The 19,226-nt window shown below is 29.4% G+C and overlaps 3 protein-coding genes and 1 long non-coding RNA gene across 4 annotated transcripts; all 4 read right to left on the bottom strand.

Annotated features, from left to right (window-relative positions):
• Positions 1-4,320: 4,320 nt before the first annotated feature.
• On the bottom strand, positions 4,321-7,559 carry LOC107890803 (heavy metal-associated isoprenylated plant protein 30). Its single transcript, XM_016815367.2, has 3 exons — positions 7,241-7,559; positions 5,969-6,044; positions 4,321-4,763 (listed from the first exon to the last, which is right to left on the bottom strand). Exons 1-3 carry the CDS (start codon positions 7,385-7,387, stop codon positions 4,438-4,440), a joined length of 549 nt encoding a protein of 182 aa, XP_016670856.1. The 5' UTR covers positions 7,388-7,559; the 3' UTR covers positions 4,321-4,437.
• A 4,470-nt stretch (positions 7,560-12,029) lies between these two features.
• Positions 12,030-13,018, bottom strand: LOC107890801 (uncharacterized). The gene is made up of 2 exons (XR_001682061.2): positions 12,454-13,018; positions 12,030-12,361 (listed from the first exon to the last, which is right to left on the bottom strand). It is a non-coding gene; the product is annotated as an uncharacterized lncRNA (long non-coding RNA).
• Positions 13,019-14,227: 1,209 nt separating this feature from the next.
• On the bottom strand, positions 14,228-15,651 carry LOC107892845 (uncharacterized). The gene is made up of 2 exons (XM_016817883.2): positions 15,016-15,651; positions 14,228-14,895 (listed from the first exon to the last, which is right to left on the bottom strand). Exons 1-2 carry the CDS (start codon positions 15,274-15,276, stop codon positions 14,584-14,586), a joined length of 573 nt encoding a protein of 190 aa, XP_016673372.1. The 5' UTR covers positions 15,277-15,651; the 3' UTR covers positions 14,228-14,583.
• A 1,905-nt stretch (positions 15,652-17,556) lies between these two features.
• LOC107890800 (RING-H2 finger protein ATL79) lies at positions 17,557-18,816 on the bottom strand. Its single transcript, XM_016815366.2, has one exon. It carries the CDS (start codon positions 18,404-18,406, stop codon positions 17,789-17,791), a length of 618 nt encoding a protein of 205 aa, XP_016670855.1. The 5' UTR covers positions 18,407-18,816; the 3' UTR covers positions 17,557-17,788.
• Positions 18,817-19,226: the final 410 nt, after the last annotated feature.

The following is a 19,226-nucleotide window of genomic DNA, read 5'->3' as shown; positions in this document are numbered from 1 at the left end:
TCAATGAAGCCATTACGATGCCTGCAAGTTGAAAAAAAAGTTAGTAAAAAACTCTTACTTCGGCCATTTGTTCGTATTTTTTTCTCCGCATTTTATTACTTTAAAAAATATCTTCATTTCTAATTTTATAATTTCACATAATTTTTTAAATTTATTAATTTAGTGTGTTTTTAAAATTAATTTAGTGTAAAAAAACCATTATCCCTACCATTTACTCGTATTATTTAGTGTATTTAGTGTAAAATTAATTTATTAATTTAGTGTGTTTTTTTTATTTTTTACTTTTTTTGATATATTTTGGTAAATAAAAAATTATATATATTTTCGTAAGTAAAAAAATTATAATATTTTGGTAATTTTTTATTTTTTATATTATTTTTGTATAAAACCCATAATAAAACATAACAAAAATAATAAAATATTAAAAAAATACCAAAATATTATATCTATTTTTTATTTACCAAAATAAAAAAATACTAAAAACGGGTTTTTTATTTGGTGTAAGAAAAAAATCCTTACCCTACCATTTGCTCGTATTTTTTCCCGATTTTTATTACTTTCAATAAAAATATTTTTATTTTTTATTTTATTACTTTATATTATTTCATTACATTTTTTAAAATATTTGTATTAACTATTTCTCAATTTTTTAAAAAGTTAGTAATACACTATTATTTTGGCCATTTGTTCGTATTTTTCTCTCCGCATTTTATTATTTTAAAAAATATCGTCATTTTAAATTTTATAATTTTATACTTTTTCAGTGCATTATGTTTAAAATTTATTAAAGATATAATTTTTTTTGCATTTTCTTACTTTCGGTGAATATATAATTTTCGTTTTTTCTTTTCGTATTTTATGTTTTCTTAAATATATTTCTTTATCATTTTACTTTTAATGTTATTTTCCTAACAAAAATAATTTCAACATCCTAAGTCAATTTCATAAAAAAAATTCCTAATCAACATATAATGTATATACCATGAATTTTTTCATGCTAAATATATCTCAAAAATTATATATCCTAAATAAAATAATAAAATATGTAAAATGTACTTAACATTATTTTTTAACACACAAATATTATAAAAATCTTAAATTAATAATAAAAAATACCTTATTTTCTTTTTTTCCTTCCTTCCCTCTTCTTCTTCTTTTTTTTTTCTCTTCTCATTTCCTTATTTTTCTTTCTTTCCTCCCCTTTCCTTTTCTTTCCTTCTTTTTCTTTCTTTCCTCTCCTTTCCTTTTCCTTCTTTTTCTTTCTTCCTTTCTTTCTTCTTCTTCCCCTCTCCTTCCCCCCACCAACCGACCACCCTTGAATTCAAGCGTGGTGCCGCCAACAGGGTTGCCTCAACTGGTGCCGCCAACCTGCTTCCATTGTTTGGTGCCGCCAACCTGCTTCTCTCCACCTAGGGAGTTGTCAAATCAGTTCAAGTTTTTTTTTCTATTTTTTTTGTTTTTTAGTTTTTTTGATATATTTTGGTAAATAAAAAAAAATATATATATTTTGGTAAATAAAAAAATTATATATATTTTGGTAAATAAAAAAAATTATATATATTTTGGTAAATAAAAAAAAGTTATAACATTTTAATAATTTTTTATTTTTTTATATTATTTTTATAAAAAACCCGTGTAATTGGAGTTTGATTTTGTTACATCTTAGTATTGACCACGTGGAATGCTTTCCTTTTCTGTGCACTGATCCGCAGGTAGATTAAATAAATATTGCAAAAGCCTGTTATAGGATATCATGAAATTCGATCAAAAATCTAGTATGGGATGAAACATCGCTTGAATGGTCATTGATTCGAATTAGAAGTGTCAGAAATGCTGAATAAGAACACTTCAAGGACAATGAAGAGTCAGAAAAATAAGCATTCTACCCCATCGACAAGGCTTAATCTCTTGTAGAAGGGGCGGTCCATAAACACCATTGTGGCCAAAGGCCAAAAGAACATATAATAGTCAAATAGTTGTAAGCTGTAAAGTACAAAATCAAAGATTAATATGCAACGTATAATATTCCCCGGAAAATTTTCAGAAAATATCAGTCATCCTTAGCAATTCATCGAAAATTTAGAAGCTTATACATTCTGGTTAGAAATGTCATCGAGATGCATCAAAAATAGCTCTGCCAACGATACTAGTGGCCTCAATATATCGATCCACACATCTAGAGATGCAACTACTCTCGCTTCCGCTCAGACTTGATCTATCAAAGCACACATCAAGATATTGTTCATAGTAGAGATTATGAAGTTAACCCCAAAATAATTCTCCAGAAAGCATGATGAGATGTTTCTAACACTGCAATCAAATAACAAACACCATACTTCCATTCTCAAAGAGGACATTTAGCAATCTATGTTACTTAGACTCCGGTACAAGTGTTGAATATGGGTACATCCAAACTTTTTACAAGATCATCTTTCAGTGCTTGAAGGATCATATACCTATATTCTCCCCAGTTTCAGATACTATAGGAAAAACAAAGGGTTAAACCACCATAGGTAGTAACTAACAGCCAGCCTACAGGTGAGATGTCCAATAACTAGTTGCATTGTGTTCATATATAGGAACTGAACCACTTCAATATGGCAAAAAGATCTAAGCATCTAAATAAACATACAAATAAGCTATGAAGTATTAACTAGTATTTTTTTCAAACCATGTTAAACCAGTGACAACTTATGTCAACAAACTTCTATCAGGTAAGCTTCTGTGGAACAAACAAAAGTTTGAAGAATAATCTATCAAAACAAAGAAACCCATAGATTGGATTCGAAATCGATATTTTGTAAAGGCATTAAAAATAAATATTTCTCCTTCGTGTGCAGAATAATCAAAAAACATTATTTTCAGGACACTACGATTTATTTTAAACCGAAATGAGATCTAGAGACACAAAAAAAGAAAAATACAAATCTAGAGACATACAAGAAAAAGAGATTACAGTATCCTTTTCTCAGATTCATTTCAATTCTCATTTTTTTTTATCTATGTAAATTACTAAAAAGTACTTATGTGTCTCTTTGAAAAGAGACCACCTTTAGCTATAGAAAGGTTTATGAATATTTATATTAATTTACACATAAATCTCTTTATATTACATATATGTATTTTTTTCTTGTGATGACCATAACCCGGAATGTAGTTTTTTGCTATTTTTGGGCTATTGTTTTTAGATTTTTTGGGTATGGGTTACTCTAATGATGGTGTTGGGGTACTGTTGTTAGTCTTCAAGAGATATCTAGTTTAGAAAATAAGGAAAGAAAGAAAGAGATCTATAGGATCTGAGTTGTGTTCTTGAGAGATGAAGAACCCTTAATATTTAATTTGGGTGAAGAAGAGAAGTTATTTTTGGTTTTTTAATCGAATTTAATTTGGGTTTATGATTAAAGTAAAAATTGGTATAATTAATTATAGGTGCTTTACTTTAAAGATTACTTTTTCTGACAAATAGTGCCACATGGCAAGGTAAAAGTAAATGTGTCAACTTGTGTCAGAAAATTTAAAAGTTGAAGCATAACATTTATCAAATTGAAACCGAAAATATCGCATTAAAAGATTTGACAAAATGTAAATATAAAAAAATAGAATAAGAAGTAAGATAAACTTCCGCAGCAAAACATTTGTCTTAGAAATGCATAAAAAATGAAGACTCCTTTTGAGTAAACTTGATGCTCTCAAGTTGTGCTATTCATAGAGGATTGTATTTCCTATCTATAAGCCCCAATCAAAGTAAATCTCATTAAAATATTCTTCCAAATCTTTAAGATAAATGATGCACAGCAGAATAATGCATTTTATCACTTCATATCTCCTATAAATCATCATAAACAGGGAAAATAAATCGCATGATCCAAGGACTCTCTATTGCAAAAAATTCATACGATTACAATTAAAAATTTTCAATTTAAATAAGCCCTTGAGATGCTATAACAAATTGAGTTTTGAGTTTTTACTGGTAAAGTATTATGAAAATTTTTATATTAAGAGTTAAATTAGATTTTGTTTATTTTACTTAAAAAATGAATAAATTAATCCCTGTAATTAGATTAAAGTGCAATTGGTCCTTTCCGTTAAAATTTTTATTCATTTGTACTGTTAAAAATTAACGTGGTTGATGAAATAATTAGACAATGACATGTGACGTGCTACATGTACCTCATTTTGATGTACATGAACTAATTTTTAATAACAAAAATGAATAAACTTTTTAACAGAATGACCGGTTTACTCTTTGATGTAATCTATATTGACTAATTTACCTATTTTCTAAATGGAAGGAGTAAAATACAATATGTACAACAAAAAAAAGGGTAAATATGTAGAAATATTTATATATACAGTGCATATTCAATATTACATTAAATGCAAATTATATTACATGATGGAAATGGGTGGGTAGTAAAATGTTTTATACTCAGGTTTCTACATGAGACAACAGGCGGCATTAACATTGTCGTCGTTGAACATGTTGCTGATCTTATCATCACCTCGGTGAGTTACCGGGATATTCCCATGCCGATGTCCGAGATTGTACCCATGTTTGTAGTAATTATAACTCTCTTTAAACTCATTTGTTGTGTCTCTGAAGTAATCTCCGGAGGAGATGAAGTACAATGGGGGATTAGGGTAGGGCCAGAACTCGGCCCTTTTCCCTGACCTCCTTACCTGTTTCAGCACCTTGTGTCGATCGATGTGTCCGATCACGGTTACTTTTCCCATCTTCAAGTCAACTTCCACCGAATTCACACCTAAAACAACATTCATTAACGAGGGTAAATAGAAAATGTTATGCCAGACGGTCAGCATGAAATGAAAAAAGTTTTGGGCTCCATAAAAATATTAAAATTATTAAATATCTTAAAGCAATTCGCAGAATCACATGGATGTTCCAACTAGATCGAATTAGACTAATCCATGTATTTATTCGAATAAGGAATTGAATGGTTAAAAGTAGGAACAGTTTGGAATTGATAAAAAAAATCTAGAAATTAGGACAAACAATCCACAATTAAATCAATTTATTCATTTATAAATATTTAATTAATTATTACCGAATTAACCATTATTAAATCCATGACAAATCGGAGGAAATTTAAGCAATCCAATTTTGTATGTTAAAATTTTTAACAATTTTCTGCAGTGAAAAAGGTTAACGATTTAGTATATAAACTTGCAATCCGTTAAATGGATTTATCCTTCGCGTTGGGTTATTTTTTTTATTAAATTATAAAGCAAAATTTTGAAAGTTTTTTATATTTTTCATATATTTGAAATTTTATTTTTATATTTTTACTTTTAGGAATTTAGTTTCTTTATTTTTCAAATTTAAAAATTTAGGTCCAGTTATTACGTTAAAATTTTTTCTGTTAAATTCATTAGTATGACATATTAAAATTAAATTAAAATGTTCATTTGATAGCCATGTAAAAACAAATAACATTGTGATGGATTTAAATTAACAAAGAATTGTAACAGTGTTAACAATTATTAAAAATTCACGTAAACATTTTAAATTGAAAAAGTATTTAGATCAACTAATGACGTTATAAAAATTGAGATATCAAATTATGTCAAAAACTAGAATATAGAGTTTAAATTTCAATTTTCAGCATAATATAGACACCAAAACTGATATTTAATCATTGTTATATAATCTCAAAAAAAAAAAGAGAGAGAGTAAAAGGCTGTGTTTTTTGACACAAAAAATAAAACATTTAGACTAACTAATGACGTGATCAAAACTTAGGTACCAAATTATGTCAACAATTAAAACATAAATATTAAAATTCAAATTTGAGCATTGTATAAGGATTAAAATTGAAATTCTACCGTTGTTATATAATAATAATAATAAAGTAAAAAAGGAATTGTATTTGGACACGTGTGATTCTTTTTTTTCTTTTGATACCGAAATAAATAGAAATTGAAGCAGAAGCAAAGTCCAGGTATATACCTCTAAGCTTGTAAATGGCTCTTTTGACTACTCTCTCACAACCAATGCAGCACATCCTCACTTTCAGATCCACTGTCTGTAAAAAAACCATATCAACTTGTATTGTAATTTGTAACCCTAATTTATTCACAAATTCTCTTCAGCTTTCTTCTTATTCCTTTGTTCCTTCTTTTTTAACTCCCTTTATGCTTCATCCAGTTAGAGGAAACCCAAGGCACTAAGAAATACCATGTTGGGTCTTTTTTATTTTTAAACTTATTTGTTTGCAGATTCTTTATGCACTTATTCTTATAAGATAACATTCAAATTTTAATATTTTTGCTATCATTTCTTCTATTTCTAAAGAGTAGAAACCATAAAAAGTTGGTACAATAAATATGATTCTAAGCCATCAGATTGGCCAACAAAAATGCTGTACTGGGAGCTTGTCCTAGGACACTATACCTTCACTAAAGGTTATTTAGCTGCTGTGTTTAACTCAAATGTAAGGTTTTTTGCAACATAAAAGATGGTATAATCGAAGATTAATGAATTGATTGTTCAAATTAAACTTGTGCTTCAAACATTTCGCTATGACATGAAACATAGCATGAAGGTTTAAGACCAGGTGACATTTTGTAAGTTTGGAGTTGAAATCTTGGGTATATGAAATCTTTCCGCTCACTCTTATGGTATATATATATATATATACATATTTGTATAAAACAACATATATTACGAATATTAAACTCCTGATTTAAAAAATCAATTGATGGCAAAGGACGAGATTTAATACTTGAATATAAAGATTTAACCAATATGAGATCATACGACAAACTTGAAAGAGATATTAACAATATAAGATGAATATATCAATTATTTGAGTTTGGCTTCAATGTTCAATAGGTACTTAGTTTTTTGTTTTGTTTCAATCTGTTACTTGAGATTGGCTTCGATATTCAATTTGGTACTCAAACCAAATGGCAACATGTGGCCTGATGAATATCTAACATGTGTGCTCTCGTAAAATTAAACATAAGTACTTAATTAAGACAAAAAAACTCAGATACTATATAAACTTTAATAATATAATAAAATCTGGAATCTTATATCATGTGTAAGTGTCCAACCTAAAATCAATCCAAATAACACCCGCCCTATCAAATGGAATCATTAAAATGGAAGGGAAAGTTTGGGAAGATGATGGTGAAAGGTGAAGGCAAGCAAGACAAGTAACTTAAGATGGACAAGAAAACAAAACATATTTACTTCGGAGGGGGGATGAAAAGGAACCTGCAAAGAAAGTGGTTGACCCTTATTTGGCTTCTTGTGGTAGTAATTGGTGTTGCTGACCCCTTTTTTGTTGTCTCGGTAGCCAAAGAAACTGTGCGCGATGGCTGCTATAATTGTCCCAAATGCTCTCTCTATTAAGTTAGCCATTGATAGATATCACAAAGTAAAAGATGAAGAGAAACCGATGGAATAACACAATCCCAGCACAAGTATTCCCTTTATGGCATTTGCAGTGGCCTCCCTTGATGACTTCCAAATCTCTCGCTATAATATGAAAGAAATCCAATACTATAAAAAAGAAATAACCATTTGTTGTGCTTATATATCTATGTTGGGGGAGGGCGTCATATTTCACATGTACTTCACACGTATATTTCAAAACTATAATAATGTTGGAACCTTTTGAGAAGGAATAGTATCAAACTCTCATGCTCGATGGATTTAAATCAAACGTCTTTTCGATTGAATCGAGTCTATCATAGTTGACGGTAATAGCAACAATAACATTATTAAAAAAAGAATATGAGATGGATTCGGGATATGGATGAGCCTGAATTTTGATGCAAAGGGAACATATATTCCTAAAATCTTGTGTACCCACCATCTTTTAGAAAAATATAAAGGGTATACAGCATACATGCAGCAATATTCAATTTAGAAAAACCTAACAAAGTTTGATTCCCTAGCACATTGTTTTTTTTTTGTTTTTCCATTTTATAAGTAAAGCCTCACAAGCTATAGATGTCATGCAAACCTACAGAAAGGAATACTATTGCCTAGTGGAATAGTAGTCATAAAAATATCAGTCCATGATTTTTAATAATATCTGACAGAGTGAACATATGCACTGATAATTATATAGATTCTTCCAAAATTTACATCTAACCATGTTAAGTCCTTTATATATATATATATATATTCGTGCATGTTTTTAAAAAATATATTTGAATACTTGTATGAGATATAATCCTAGTGGTAATTACATGTGTCATGTAACTCTAATTGCAATTTAGTTGGTATATAATGGATCATTGTAACTTGTCAAATTTTGTTGGTATCACAACTCTTAGAGCATTTTGATGAAGTTGAAATCCGGAGAAAATCAAGTCAAGAAAGGATATTTTGAATATATTCAATGTGATTGTGTTTTCTTATTTGAAAAGATTTGATTTGTAGAAGTGATTACACCAAGAAGATCTCTATCGGTTCATTCAATTGAGTAGAATTCAAAAAATTAGAAATTCATTAAGAAAGCACTTATCTTGTTTTATTATGAATTTATTTTAATGCAAATTGTTGTAAGTATGTTGATCGTGGTTCAGTTTTTGACTAAACTTTTAAGGGAAAAGTTCTAGTGGGAGAGTAATTTATATTTTGTATAGAAGTAAGTTTGCAATTTAACGAATGAGCTAAACTCAAATATAATATCTTATATAAAGAGGTTAATAATGTATTACTCTTCGAGTAAAATCCTACGTACTATAAAATAAATTGAAACAAAATATATGTGAATCAAAATTGAAGAGTTTATGGAGCAAACTCAAATACTCAATATTTTTGTCAAATAAAAAATGGAACACTATTGAATTCGAATTGAGCTTTAAAGTTCCTAATTTTGAATTTGGATTAGGGCCTTGACCCTCAAAATTTTAAAACTGTGATTAAGTTTTTTAAATTTTAATTAAATCCTATATTTTTTTTAAAAATTTCGTTAATTTTTAAAAAAAATTAATTAATCTCAATTTTTTTAAAAATTCATTAACCCCCAAATTTAATGTGACGTTATTATAGCTTGAACTCGACTCATCTAGTTTAGATACCTCAACCCTGATCATATATATATATATATTATGAATGGTGCTTGTCCTAGTCATAGCCTACTTGTAGTTATGTATTTTATGTTCATGTCTCTCAAAGAATGTTATCCATGTGGTTTATGCCAGTGTAGTTTATTCGGCGACAACTTTTCGTCACTAAATGCTTCAACAAGATGAGATGCCTTCTTTTATATACGTGTTTAAATCGGTGACAATTTTTTGATTGCAATTGGATGCATAATTCGTTTATCCGAAAATGGGGAAAGCCACATTTATACTCTGAGCCATCAACACACATTTCTGAGATCATAAAAACGACAAAACAGCAACACTGTCCCTTTAATTTATAACGTATCATAATTTTTAATCCTTCTACTTTCAACTCCATGGACCCTAGCTAAAGCGAGGAAGGGTTTATAATTTAAACTTGAAAAAGTTGTAATTAAATCATTAAATTGTGTTACTCGAATATTTTCCATCAATTTAGATCTTAAATATTTGTTCGGGTGGTACTATAAACATATTTCGGGTCAAATTTGAGCTGACATTTAACATCTAAAATGATGGTTAAGTTGAGAAAAGTACTTGATTGATACAATATTAATATTTTTAAATATTCAATCAGAACTTTTTTAAATATTGAAAATCAATTTAGAATCTGAATGATAAGAAATCGTTTGGTTGAATTAACCTTCTTCTTAAAGTGATTTTTATTATTTTTTAGACCAATGTTAAATATTGTCTCTTGTACAGTTAATTTTATTTTGAATTAGTTTTGATTAGCTTAAAATTTTACAACATGAAAGAAACAAGATGACAAAATTTTCTTTTTTATTTTGTAAAAAAAGTATCACATTAAAAAAGTGCGCTCATTTAATCATTTATAAAGTAAATTATCCGTACATAATTATAAATTGATACAAATAGTAGGCTATTGTCGGTATCTAGACACAATCGCTAACTTGATTGTTCAATTTCAAAACATACCTAAACTTGATAATCACTAACTCAAAACATAAAGATTTAATTTCATTAATTATCAAAAGTTCGACACTAAACCATCAATGTTTGTAAAATATCTAAACTGAAAAGACTATCAATCTCCACTTCAATGTTAAGACATGAATTCTTAAAGACATATCAACGAACCATTAATGAAAAGCAACTACAACACCTGACTAGAATGTCAAACAAAAACCTAATAAAAAATCCAAAATACTAAATTTAGAATTAAATGGTAACCTCACCACATAATACGAAAAAATTGCACTCTCACCACTCCAATTTAGGATAATCACAAAATTTTGTTTCTTTGACCACTACTCAAGATTATTCATGAAGTGTCCCAAATCTTGAAATGGGATGTTTATTATACCAAAAAAGAGCAAAAAGGAAAAGAGAAACAATGGTGAAAAGAATTGAGAATAGATAAGGAAAGCCTTGAAACAACTCAATGAACCTCTTGATAAAAACTCCAAATAATATAGAACAAATGATACATACATTATATTCAAATTAAGCTAATTCCAAATTACAACTCGATGAATTGTGATAGCAATAATTAACACATTAATCGTTTAGGCATTTCATGCCTTGGTCGGGGCCTCCCATGTTAGTGAGTACTGTGAATGATGTCAACATTACCGAATGGTCTCTTGTGCAACATTGTTATTTTATGGGGTTAAAATGCAACTTTACAACTATTATTGTTTGGTTAAAAGCTTCGAATTTATGCTATCAAAGCATAGCATGTTTGATAGGATCAGAGCATCACATTCAAAAATATAAATCATACCATAGAATCATTTAAAGTGAGATGAGAGCTCTTATACTCTGAGGGTCCACGTTACCTATTGTTTAAGGCAAAGAATGTTATTGATATTCAAATCACGACCCACATTCCAATTTACTGGATGGGAGCCATTAGTTAAAAAGTGATGGAATTCCCAAATTGTTAACAAGTAAAGATGTTAAGTTTATACGAGTTGAGAAGGATAGTCACTATATTTAAGAAAAACAATTTTTATAAATTATAAAAAGGATATAAAAATAATGATAATTTCAAAAAAATAATAATAATATGGTCACTATATTTGGTTTTGATTTCAGACTAGAACAATATGTATTTATTTTCATAATAAAGCCCAATCCGAAAATTTCAAAAAAAAATGATAATTTCAAAAGGTAAAAATAGATAATAAAAAAAGATATATTGGTTATAAAAAAATTACTTGAAAGGTAAAGGTAAATTAATTGTTTTATTTATTTGAGAAAAATTGAAACTTAAATTCGAATTTTACGTTTAAGTAAATCATCTCGGCATCTATCTGTACATTAACAAAAAAGACAAACATTCCCCCCCACCATATCTCTTTATCAATCCCATGTTCAATCACAAAAATATCCCAAAATAAAAATCACAAGTCTACATCCATACATAAAAAACAAGAAAATATATGTGGGTGATGTGATGTTACAGAGAGTGGTCCAATGGCTTATCCTTTCAGATTTATGGCAAGAAAAAGTCTGGCCGTTCCCAATAATTGTACTAAACAAATACTAATGATGAAATAACATCGTATTCGGACTTGATTCACCCTTATAAAAATTCCTTTAATTACTAGGTTTTTAAATTTATTATATGGGTTCGATGCAATCGAAAACTAAGATATTTATTGAAATTGAAATTGAAAACATTCAAACATACATCCACTAAAAAATTGAAGTAGATTCAGACAAACAGAAAGGACACCTACTGAAAACTACACAAATTACATGCAAGTAGAAATAGTGCCATATGGCAAGGCAACCATGCTAGTAATTTGGTCTCCACCTTTTCATTGAAACAACCCTTTTTGGCGATTTTGTTGAACATTTTGAGACCAACCAGAAACAAGGATAAAAGCATGGTTGAATCACTGAATGTGAAAACAGAGTTCATCAAATTGAATCTACCGAGAAAAGCAAGCAAGTTGGAATGGAATTTATATTACATAGATGAAGCAAACAGAGCTCCAGAGAATGTACATATAACAGAAATCTGCATATGGGGAAAAAAAACAGGGGTTTAAGTAGGGGATGGGATCAGAAGGGGAGTGGAGTAAACAAAAGGAAGACTACGAAGGATAAGGAAACGCATTCGCCTTGGAAAAGGAGCTTCATGTAACATCTGCTCAAGCAGCCTTGCCAACAGCACCGTGTACTCCTCCATCAACCCCGCCACTACTGCCACCTGAATCATCTCTTTTCCAACACTTGTTGTTATATCAGTCTCTGGCCAAAACTGAAGTTCACTTCAAGACAGCTAAAGAAACAAAAATTTGGGTGTGTTAGTGAAGAAAAAGCTTCTGATTACTGGAGGGGGAGGGGGCGGCGGCAACAGGGCTTAAAAGTTACCAGAGTGGCGGTGGTGGTGGTGGTGGGTTGAAATGAGGAGTTCCCTCCACCTGGAGACTGAAGACGAGCCCACATGAAAGTATACAGTGTTTTGTTTTATGTAATGATAATTATTTATATATAAAATGGATGGCTCATGAACTCATCCTTATCATCTTCTCCATTCATTGATTGTGCAATTAATTATTTATTACTTTGTGCAGTATATGATATGATAAAAAGAAAGTAATTTGGTTGTTCTGCCACATCATTTCTCCGATGGAACTTTCTCAACATGCTTAGTATTTATACAAATAATGAGGTTAAAATATTGTGAATTAAGTTTTAATTTGATTGGTATCGATATTGTTGTCAGTATAGGAAGACGTAAGTTTGAATGCGTTGGAGTGAATTATTCTCTTATTTAAAGGGTTGGGGAGGAATTATGGGTAGTTTTAATCATTATATATAAAAAAAAGTAAATATGATAAAAACTTATAATGAAATTAATGTTAGAAAATAATGAGGTTAAAATATTAAACTATATATTGGGTGATTATTTTAGTTCAAATTTTTTTTATTTGTATTAAATAAATTTTCTTTTGAAATGATTAATTTATATTAAGAATTAATTAAATTTAAAAGGTTACAACTTTATTTAAATTAGATTTCCTTCTCACTTGTTGGTGAATTTTAGTTTTTATAAATTAAAAATAAATAATATATCACATATATCACATATTTAATGTAACTATTATTTAAGATAAATAATATTTTATAAGTAAAAGAAGTTGAAAATAATTTAGAAATTTAAAAACTATAGTAAAAAGTGATTGAAAAATAATTATTGAAATTTTATATGTGATTTTTTTATTTATTCAATCTCTCTCATTTATTTATAACTTTATGTATTTTAATAATAATAATAATAATAATAAGATAAAAAAAAGTACAAAAGAATACTTCAACAACCGATAATTTAAAAAAATATATATTATATTATGTCATCATCAATTAAAATAATTTTACATGTCTCACTTAGCGCCATTGTAGTTTGAATACTCCTTTTTGAGATATTTTTTTATTTATTAATGCTAATAATTTTCATTTTTTGTATTGTTGACCTTTTTAGATACAACTTATGGATATTATTTATAGATCTAAACTTAAATTTTAATTGATATATAAGTCTAACACTAATTAAATAATAATTAAAAGATAAAATCAATATATATTTATATACTTAAACTTCTATTCAAGTTATAGTCTTATTTTATTACATTAAGGAGTATGAAAATAAATAAAAAATTACTTATAAAAATTAAAAAATCAGAATTTTTAAAAATAATATTTTAACCTTAATTATTAGTTATTTTGACTTATTGGTAATGAGTATGTTTTTTTTATACAAGGTGATGACGGTGCTTGGACTTTATTCAAGTTATAACTCTATTTTAGAGTTAATAAAATTATCAAAATTTATTTTTAAATAGAGTTATAACTAATAATTCTAAATTAAAATATAAATATTTTTAAATGTCAATTTAGTAATATAGTAGAAAATAAAAAATGTTTTTGTCGGTCTAAAAGTTTTTTTAAACTCGTATTTTTATATATATTATAAATATATGTTAAAAGATTAAGAGTTTATTTGTATACAAATTTAAAAAATAAAAGTGTTATTTAAGTGTAATAAACATCAAATTTATCTATCTAAATAAAATAACAAAACAAGTAATAGGGAAGAACAAAAAGTAAAACCGAATTGACCTTAATATCACGCACCCATTTAAAAGTATTAACTAGATTTAAGGTCTTTTTTTAAATAATTTTTTTTCATATATAAGCTAAAATAGTACAAGGAAATAACATATATTAATTCATCAATATATGTAATATTTATTTAAAATTTAAATTGTTTTTAAATATTTAGAATCTTATTTGGTTTAACTAATTCAACCAATTAAATAAGGAAAAAAAACTAAAAATTTTATCGATTTGACCTCATCTATGATTCCTCTAACCTTCTCCCCTCTTATTATAAAAACAACTTCAAGCTAAAGTAGTAAGAAAAGGCCCATTGGGTACTTATTTTATACTGTAATTGCCTACAGTGGGAAATGGATAACCTACCTGCAGCCCGTGTCAACATCATCCAGAATAACTTAAGATATAAGTTATCTCCATATTCCCCATGACAAGAACGATCACAATAGTCATAATGATAACAGCAAGAAATAATAGGGTGCTCGAGCGATGATGATGATGCGTGGGAGCTGCCTTTGATGGCACTGATGGACCCATTTGGCCGCTACCTTGCTCACCATCTTGTTTTACCCTCTGTCTCGGTTTAGTAGAAGATTCTTCAGCAATACCCCCGCTGCCATCGAACTTGAATGGTTCATTCTCGTTATCCGACTCATCAGAGCTAGAAGTCTCTCCTGTAGCTTCTGCTTCTGTGACCTGCATTGCAAGCATTGAAAGATATAATTCAATTAACCTACAGTATACTCGATCTTATCCAAAACGCAGAGAAAGGTAAGATAAATACACTTCAATATTAGCTATTCCTGGTTACCCTACCTCAGTTAAAGCAGATTGAACTTCTTCTTCACCAAGGCTGCCACTTCTCACTTTGTCATCATCAGCACAGCCTGCAGACACCTTCATTGGCCCAGTAGAAAGTTCTGTTTGCAAGCGTCTTCTTCTTGGAGCAGTACCCTGATTTACAGCGTTGTCTGGACTTGGCCGTTGCTGAGGTCCACGGCTCCTAATTCTGATTCCAGTTTCAGTTCCGAAGTTTTTCAGAATTTGATTGTTGCAGAGGCTGGTAGGCTCTAGCATTCACACTGGTTGTTCCACCGAGATCACCACCGTCATTCATATAATTCTTCAGAATGGCTAATTGTTGCAAATTATCAATATTACCCATTGCAGAATCAGTGGATGAAGTTGCTCGGCGAACTGAATAATTTCCAAGATCACCAATATTTCCGATTCGACTCTCTTGGTCACAAAGTTCGGTTTGAGAATGGCTAGACTCAAAAGAATTTTCGCATTTGCTAAAAGCTACTTGCTAAGAATGTGAAATAATAAGAGGTATAAAAATAAAGGTTTTAACTTCAATCTAGATGTAGTTATAGTATAAAACTGTTTTATATACTCTCCATTCCAATCAACTAATCAACTCTTCAATTTTTAATAGGAGAGAAAATAGCTTAAGCCCATTTAAATTTGTGTTGTTAGAGTTAAATTAAAACTCGGATAGCAACCACTTATAACAACATTTTGTTATAACAACCAAATTTTTAGTAGATTTAATTTATTTTGTTTTATTTTAATCTTCTATATCATATTTTCACTTAATAGTAACCTTCATAGTTTTAAAGTACATTCTTTATTATAATTTACTAAATTAAAATATTATTTCAATAAAATATTTTATTAAATCTATTGGTAATATTTTATTAAATAAAAATAATATTCTATGAGCAAAACTAAAAATATCAATTCGATACACTATTAAGTTCTTTAATTAAACATTCTACTATGAAATTGAAACGTTTAAAACTCATAAATTGATTATTTGAATTTAATAACTCATCATAAATTAATCAATTTAACTTGATAACGCATATTGATTAATTGAACTTGTTAAAAAGATTTCATAATTAATCAAGTGAAAGAATGTATAATAAAAAAATGCATAAAAACAAGAACGTATGCACATGTTATACGTCTTTTTATTTTATTGATTTGAGTCTTACTTTCTTTTTCGAACATAAGTTTTACTTTCTTTATTTGATGGAAATTTATGATATGAATTATATGGTAAGTTTACAACAATTCTCACTATTATAGACAAAATATTAACAGACAAATGGAGTTATTATAGAGAAGATTGATTGTATTATAAAATTATTAAACTAAAAAAATTAAAAATATCTGAACATTTATTATTACCTTATTGGGCTCATCATGTAAAAGTTCAGCCACAAAGCCCAATAACGTAAAAGTTTCAGGTCCAGAAAAATACCAAAGGCATGGTAGACCAAGCTGTCATCATTTTTTGTATCAACTGCTTTTCAGTTTCCTTAGATATTCAAGAATTAATAGGTTAAATAGGCCATATATTAAAAAAAAAAAAGTCTGTTAACGAGTTAAATAGGTAGTTTTTTTTTAAATCGAGGAAATAAATCATTTTTAGAGAGTGTGAAAACTCATCTAGTTAGACGAACTTTCTGCTAATATATCGGAAAAACGCGTCCAGTTCACACACCTTTTAAAATTTGTCTATTTCCTTAAATTTTTAAAAAATCAACCTATTCCGTTAATTAACTTTTTTTTCTATCATATATATATAACTAATTTAGCTCAATTAATAAACAAAAAGTAAATGTGGGAAGTAGAAACAAAAAAAAAAGCCTCTTACATACAAGGAGGACAAGAAAAAAGCAGCCATAAGACATTTGTATTTTATTTAAGGGTAAACTATAAAAATAGACACTTTTGTTTATTTCAGATTACATTTTAGTTATTTATGTTTGAAATGTTACATTTTAGTCACTTACGCAATTGTTTTGTTACGAAGTGGTCACTCTACTGTTAAGCTCCATTACCTCCTTATTGGCAATCTTATATGGCAGTCCAGATGGGTTTTAAATGCCAACTTAAATGTCCAATTGAGATGAGAATAGGTTTTTAATTAAATAAATTTAATTAAATAAAAATTTTAAATTAATAACATTTTGAAATGAAAAAAAAAATCGTTTGTCTCTTTTTTCTTTTAGTTTTCTTTTTCATTTTGATGGAAAAATTATTCTCATCCCAATTGAACAACAAAGTTGGCATTTAAAACTCATTTGGACTATCACGTAGGATTGTTGTTAGGGAGGTAGCGGAGCTTAACGACAGAGTAATTACTTCATAACAAAATGATAATGTAAGTGACTAAAACGTAATTTTTTAAACATAAGTGACTAAAATGTAATCTGAGGCAAACAAAAATAATTATTTTTATAGTTTATCATTTATTTAAATCTTTTGGATCTGGTCTAAAAAAAATTAAAATCGATTGTTTAAAAACTAATTATTCTTTGGGTAGATTACAAATTGAGGGAAGAATAAAATTTGGAATTCGAGCTTTATAAATAAATAAAAACAAGAACGGAAGAGCTTCTCCCTTGAAAAGATAAAAGGGAATAACGGCAGCTCTAATATGTAGATGCCAAAATTATCTCCAATATGAAGAATAAATGATAGGAATATTGCTTATGCTCAACCAACGATCATTTGTACTGTTGTTAAATGTAACAGTTTACATGCATACGCTGTGAAGAGCAGCGAAAGATATATGCTATGGCTCCGGCTCCGGCATCGTCGATTGTGAACTGTTGTTTGTGGTTTCTTCCGATAACGGCGGTGGGGAAAGACAACTACAGCGGCAAGTAGGACAAGATGAGCGGGAAGATAACCACCGCTGGATGCATTGTACATGGAATCCATGGTTACACTTTGCCAACACTTGAATTCCCTCTCCCTCCACGAATTCAGACAAGCAAATCGCGCATTCAGCTTCCGCTCCCGCCAACTTCATCCCGCTCGTGTAAACCAGCGTCGGAGCCGCCACCATGAGTGCCGCACCTGCCTCCCCCACGGGCTTTCTCTGCTCAACTTCTTCATCTGCTTCCGCAATGTCGTTGCGGAAATGACGCGGGCGGCGGCCCTCACTGCCACGCAAGAAGCAGCGGATGGCGGCGTTAAGAGCCAAAGAACATATTAAACCACAAAAGAGAATGATCAACACCGTGGCTACATTAGCTTCCAAGTCATTCGATTTTGGGTAAGACCGCCACCTGCAAGTATGGGGGCTACACGTAGACGTTGAAGTGGAAGACATTTCTGGTTCCCCTGACGAAAGCTGCGGGGACAACCGCACCAGGCGCTCACCGGTCGCCTGCGGCTGCGGTCGCATTTCGTTTGTGAAAATTCTGGGGGTATTGGCTTCGGATAAAAAATGAAAAAGGAGAGAATGAATGATTGCGTGGGGAGTAGAGAGGAGGAGGATATATAACCATAATTTAGCATCCAAAAATGCATACGTGCACTCGAGGTTTCACAATTCCCTTGTCGCAATTATTAAATGCTTTTAGCTGTTTAAAATCCTGGTGGGGTCTTAGACTTGGACCGACCCTTTTTTTAACTAAAAGGCCCTTCTTTTCACTAATTTTCATTTGTAAGCAGTAATAATCACCTCCCCTCTCACTAACTTAGTATAGAATATATTCTACATTCATTAATTGTAAGCAACGTGAAAGCTAAAGAAGATGCCACCATTTTCGACAATGTATGAATGCATTAATGTTATGGCCATTCATTCATATTCTCTCTCTCTTAATCTTTGAAGTAAGCATTTATTTATTTATGTACTCTAACAGTGTGTTCTTGAGTTTTTCAGACAAGGTGGACCCCAGGGAAAGGTCTATAAGCTTATAGAAGAGGGCACTGCTGATTTTTAATTTGGTGGTATTACTTGAAATTGGAAGTGAGAGAGCAATACTTCCCTCTATATCAACATTATTACTACTCGCTACGTCTCAATGTATTTATATTTTAAAATTAACGAGTATATTTATTTTTCATGTAATTATAAATTAATTTTCCACACATACAGGATGATATTTCAAAAATTTTACCCAAACAAAATTACTTCTTTACAAGCTTTTTAATAATGGCAATATTGTGAAATACTTAAAATTCTTGGACCACATATATACATTTTTTTAAATACAATT

Source organism: Gossypium hirsutum, chromosome D09 (assembly GCF_007990345.1).
Source record: "Gossypium hirsutum isolate 1008001.06 chromosome D09, Gossypium_hirsutum_v2.1, whole genome shotgun sequence".
Classification (NCBI taxonomy): domain Eukaryota; kingdom Viridiplantae; phylum Streptophyta; class Magnoliopsida; order Malvales; family Malvaceae; genus Gossypium; species Gossypium hirsutum.
The sequence above is the reverse complement of the archived record's forward strand: the minus strand, read 5'-3'. Positions and strand labels throughout refer to the sequence as shown.